Below are 5557 nucleotides of genomic sequence, written 5' to 3'. Positions count from 1 at the left end.
AACGAATTATGCCGCCCTCTTTATTGTAGGAAATTAAGCCTTCCAATATTAATTACTTGCATATTTTTAAAAAGCTTTTATTTATTTATTTAATTTAATCTTGTTCTGTTTAAAGTTTAAAAGGGAATAGAAAACAAAGGATCTAGCAGTTAGGTATATTGTACCAAAAAGAGAAGCTATGGATTGTATATTGGAAGAGAAAGATTCATTGATACGATAGAATTTAGCTATAAATAGAATAGAATCAAAAGATAAAGACTTACAAACTTAGGCACACACAATCAGAGCTTTGCCCCCTGGCTAAATTACAATTCATGAGGACCTATGACTAATATTTTTAAGTACATAACATGACCAATAACATTACTTAGATAATTATATCATTTACTTAAACAAGCCAATGTCATAATTTAATTAGAGTTCAACGGAAGCCTCTATGGTTCCCTTTGGCTTCATCTTCTCTTCATTAATAATCACACTGATTTGAGGCACATTAATTTCATTCAGCTCAGTAACCATTGGAATTATTTCTGAACAAACCATAGTACTCAACTTCACAACATCAATAATCTGCTCTTTTAATAATTCCTCAGGAAGCTTATGCTCTTCAACAACTGCTTCTGTGTTTTCCAAATTTTCGGACAGTTTTACTTCTTCAGTGACCTTTTTTGCGTTCTTGTAAATCAAGTAAAGCACCATTTGAATCACTCCAAGGGTGAATCCCAGCACATTTGGTATCTATTTTGAAAATAAAAAAGAAGTCATTAAGACATATTTTTTTCAATTTTTTTTTTAAATGTATCATATTTTAAACTTACAGCAATATTGTAGTCTTTGCGCAGTAAACCATAGAAGAACCACATAACGGCACTTAATGTCAGAAAAAATGATAGGAGGAATGGCATGTACTCCACACTTTTGGTCTTTATAACTTGTCGCTGCATTCAAAACAAAAATAATATTCATATAGATGCTAACAAACGAAAAATAAAAATTCCCATGAAATAGTTAAGGTACGTGTGAGTCGGCTCAAATACTTACAAGAACACCCAAAGGTGCAACGAAGACACACAAGGAAAAAATAAGGCAAATCCATCCGACAATTTGAGCACGATTGGAGCCGTTTGCAAGAAATTGAGTTAGCAAAATGATTACGCCCAGCCCAAAGAAGTTCAGCAAAAGAAGCAGCTTCACTGTGTCCATCTATCGCACACAAAAGATAAAGAAAAGGGTTCAATGGTTAACAAAATAACATTTGAACATACGATATCTACGGAAAATAAAGAACTAATTAAAAGAATTATATATATGTTGGAGTGTACCTTGGCTTTTTTTGTTGCATAAAAGAGGAAGAAGCAGATGTAGAAAGATTGAATGCAACAGCCAACAGAGTTAATGGTAATGAGAAGAGTGGTATCAGGTTTGAGAAATGCATAGTAAATCCAAAGCATGGCACTGAATAAGCCAACCACGTAAGGAACTGATTGGAACCCTTCCGTTGATTTCTTCTTGTAAATTTTATAAAACGTTGGCCTGCAATGAAATTTTTTCATTATAACATTCTGCTTATTTAGATTCATAACGTTATTCTTTTTTTTTTTCTGCTGAAAAACAAGCATCGTAGCATGGCTCAAGGAACTTACACTGGTGCAAGGTAGACCATGAAGGAGACAATGTTGCCTATAATGTGTCAAAAATAAATTCAAGCTTAGTGTGAGGTATTAGAATGAGGATAACAAATCAAAGCCAAGAATGAATATTGTGTAGACAAGGTTTATGAAATGTGTTTCAATACGAATGTTTCTAAGTTGAAAAGATAATTAACGAGGGATGATATCCATTAAAGAAACCAGTGAAGTCAGCGTGATAGCACTAAAAGAGTAAATAAAAGAAAAAAGAAACAATGTAGTAAGTAATTTATAACAATATAATGACTTTGTAAGTAGGATCACTAAATCTTATAGTCTAGTGATATCGATGTAAATCTTCCATACAATAAGTGCGCCCCGTCCTCTCCCTTTAATTTCCTTATGAAAGAAAAAAAAAAGTTTGTAGGAAATTTTAGGAAATGTAGAGGGTTGATACGTAATATTTTGAAAATGATGGAAGTGGAAAGAAGAATAGCTGGTTGGGGTGGGTGGGGGGAGGCGGGAAGGGGAGGGATTGACATGCTAGTTCCATACAATGCGTCGCAAACTCTTGTATTTTGTGAGGGTGGAGTTTCATGAATAAAATGAGAAAATGATGACAAGTAAACAAACATATTGTTTTCTTTTTTACCTAGGAGGCCAAATATAAAAGTCAAGTGAATCATCTCTTCTAAACACAACAAATAAACAAATTTCTCTAACTCTTCTTGGTTAGTGAAATAACTCTTTGTGTGTAGCTTACAAGCACATTTGGAACAATGAGAGAATGAGCCATTTATATAGAGGACTTGAGCATTGTAAAAAGCCTAGATTCAAAGGCCTAAGGTCTATCAAACATAACAATCGTTTTCACTTTTTTTTATTATCCTTTACAGTTGTTCAAAGGCACTGTATTTTTCACAAATCCAAATTGCTTTCCTTGCCCTAATGCTCCATTTAACCTTATTTAGTTATTTTCTGCCTTGGCCAGAACCCCTGACCAGCGCATGTAATTTCTATAATGGCAAATTCCCAAAGCCAAAATGGGCCCCATATTTTCCTTTCTGATGTGTCTACCACCAATCCAATTGGGCTTAAGGTTTACAACTCAGACTCTTACAGTTTTGGTAGGGTTTGATACCTATAAGTTAAAAGCATAGCCATGACCTTATTCAGCAAATTAAAAGTGATGACCAATTGTGTATTGCCATGTCAGCACCAATAATACATGTGGAGGAATCAATTCACCAAGTGGATCACTATAATATTATTTTTTATTTAAACTTATAATGTACCACCAGGCTCAATATATTTGATGAGTTTCTTTAGTTTCCTTGTTGGGTTATATTTGAATCTTGTTATGGATCATGAGCCTTCTTTTCTCATAAAGAGATTGATGCAGATGGGATATACAAACTCTCAAAGTTGAAACCAGCCCAACCCACTTTCTTTATGAGAATAATTAAGCAACAATTTGCCGACATAAGTTTGTTGCTTTCACATAGTTGGCACAAACAACAAATAAAGGTCGAAATTAATATAAATTTTAGTAGCAGGACGAAATTATAAGATTCATCATTGTATTATGTTTCTGATTCTCCTAATCATGTTGTCACAAGATCAATACAATGTGAAAAAATCGATTTTATTAATTCTGCATATATTAGAGTGGAAGAGATGAGGTATATGAGTGAGTGCTAACTTAAGTTTACCATTTAATTAATTTGAAGTCTGAATTCTAGTCCAAGTATCTAACAGATTGGAAATTCCCTATCTTCACGTTACGATTACTTTTACTTAACACTTTATACCTGGGATCCATGCTTTAAATCATATGAGTTCAAGTTTGAAATTCTAATATATTAATCTATTTGATTTACTGTATTTAAAATATATATTCTATTATTATGAATTTCTTTAACACGTATATAAAGTTTGAGTTAAAGCTAACCAATTCGAATGAATTCATAACGAACACTCGGAATCCGCCATTGGAGCTTTTCTTAGCCGACAAAGAAAACGTTTCACACTTAAGTAGGCTTGTAAATTAAATGACCAAAGGTCAGTACGTAGGCAGTAAGTAATATAACTATTACCAATTTCTAAAAGTGCAGAGATGAATTCAGGATTGGAAGTTTATGAGTTCCTATAACGACTTTAAGTTAATACTACAATAACAGTCAAATTTACAAAAAGATTATTAGTAGATTTCTTAATACACATACATGATTTGAACAAAAACTACTCGGTTCTCGTGAACCCGTAACCGGGCCTTTAGATTCGGCCCCCCGTAAAGTGGTTTGCATGAGCTTGGAGTAGTCAAGGTTGGCAAAAGCAGCGATCAACCAAATCAGCGCAACCCAACCCAACAAAAATCAGGGCTCGGAGCGAGTTATTAAGTAAATAGAAAGAGAGAAGCCAACTTCTGCTCTGTTGCTTATGATAAATGAAAAAAAAAAAATCTAGGCCAGATTTTGCATGGTTCTGTTAGTAGCTTTCTTTCTAGTCCAGGAAAAGGACATTGAAATTCGGTAAAACGAATATTGAGATATCTTAAGGATATCTAAAATGGATATTAAGATAAATAGGCTTTTTCCACTACTGTTGGATCCATAATGCTGCAGCCCGATTGTTTTCTACTGATCCAGCTGACCCATTGAGCGCCTGGGCCCAACTTGATCATTTTTATTAAAATTAATAATTAATTTTTGAGTTTTCCATTTCTAGGCCCATGGTACTTAACCCATTGTATTTATTTTGTTTTTTATAGCTATTACTTTATCTTTTCATTTCATGACATTATTTTCAAATAGTCCGTTACAAAAGGTATATTTATTTATTTGAAAATAATTTGACGTTAAATTTCTGAATTAACCCTTAGTGAAAAGTTTTCATATTGACACGATATTACCACACCGCATAATTAAACTCATAAGTTTCAAAATTCTTCATTTTTTCTAAAATTTTGTGTCTAGTCAAATTATATTAAGAACGGAGAGAATAATAGTTAGGCTGTCCTTTTGATTTTGTATCTTCTCCTGAAAAAATAATATTGATATCCTATGTTCTCCTTTTTCTCTCAAATTATTGTCTTTCTTGACGGTTTACTCTTCTTTTCATTACTCTTCAATCTTTGCAAGAACTGACAGAACTAATCGATTTGGAATATTATTTTTCGTTCTTTCTAGTTCTAGTTAAATGAGTAAATTACTTCACATATAGCTACTATTTTTTTTTTTTTGGGTATATTTGACCGACCATATTATTTCTTCGATAACTACAATGTCCATTTAATTTTTAACATAGTTTTTTTTATGGCTTTTAGTGCATTTCATGTGTGTTCGCACGTTAAAATTACTTGGGGAAGCTACATAAATACTAGCAAATGAGTAAATTATTACATAATCTACAACCAATTTCATTATTACATTTATTACATGATATACTAAAAAGGAACCTATTCTCTCTCCCAAAATCAAGAAATTCACATTATAAAAATCCCTAAATTTAAGCTAATTAATTAATTATGTCTTTATCAGTTATAAGGTGATTTATGAAGATTCGCTTACCCATAAATAGCAAAAAGGTATTGTTTTCATATATGAATAATACTTTTCATTAAGAAACTTTTTTGTTTTACATTTTTTTTTTGTATGTGGAAACAAAGTAGATATTATTATGATGACCACCAATTATGAAAATCTTCTGCTAAAATCATATTTGATAATATTTTTAAAAATGATATATTAATGGTATATACTTGATATACAATTAATACATAATTTACACACACACACACATACACACACACACATACACACACACACATACATATAGAATTAATTTTCACACTTTTACATTTGCACTAATACATTAGATATATTGTTTACATGTGTGTATTATACTATATACATTTTTAGCATGAAGTA

The 5557-nt window shown here is 31.9% G+C and overlaps 1 protein-coding gene across 1 annotated transcript; it reads right to left on the bottom strand.

The window, feature by feature from the left end:
- Positions 1-208: 208 nt before the first annotated feature.
- On the bottom strand, positions 209-2413 carry LOC132058253 (bidirectional sugar transporter SWEET10-like). The gene is made up of 6 exons (XM_059450804.1): positions 2281-2413; positions 1644-1680; positions 1323-1533; positions 1042-1203; positions 819-938; positions 209-738 (listed from the first exon to the last, which is right to left on the bottom strand). The coding sequence occupies exons 1-6, from the start codon at positions 2312-2314 to the stop codon at positions 415-417; spliced, it is 888 nt and encodes a 295-aa protein (XP_059306787.1). The 5' UTR covers positions 2315-2413; the 3' UTR covers positions 209-414.
- Between the last annotated feature and the right edge of the window lie 3144 nt (positions 2414-5557).

Source organism: Lycium ferocissimum, chromosome 5 (assembly GCF_029784015.1).
Source record: "Lycium ferocissimum isolate CSIRO_LF1 chromosome 5, AGI_CSIRO_Lferr_CH_V1, whole genome shotgun sequence".
Taxonomy (NCBI): Eukaryota; Viridiplantae; Streptophyta; class Magnoliopsida; order Solanales; family Solanaceae; genus Lycium; species Lycium ferocissimum.
Note: the sequence above shows the minus strand (reverse complement) of the source record. Positions and strands in the feature narration are given on the sequence as shown.

Coding starts and splice junctions, on each gene's coding strand:
- LOC132058253 (XM_059450804.1), bottom strand. CDS start 2,314: ATGATTCACTTGACTTTTATATTTGGCCTCCTAG. Junction 1,204..1,322: donor ATGCAACAAAAAAAGCCAAG/GTACACTCCAAC, acceptor TGTGTGCGATAG/ATGGACACAGTGAAGCTGCT. Junction 739..818: donor GCAAAGACTACAATATTGCT/GTAAGTTTAAAA, acceptor TTTTCAAAATAG/ATACCAAATGTGCTGGGATT.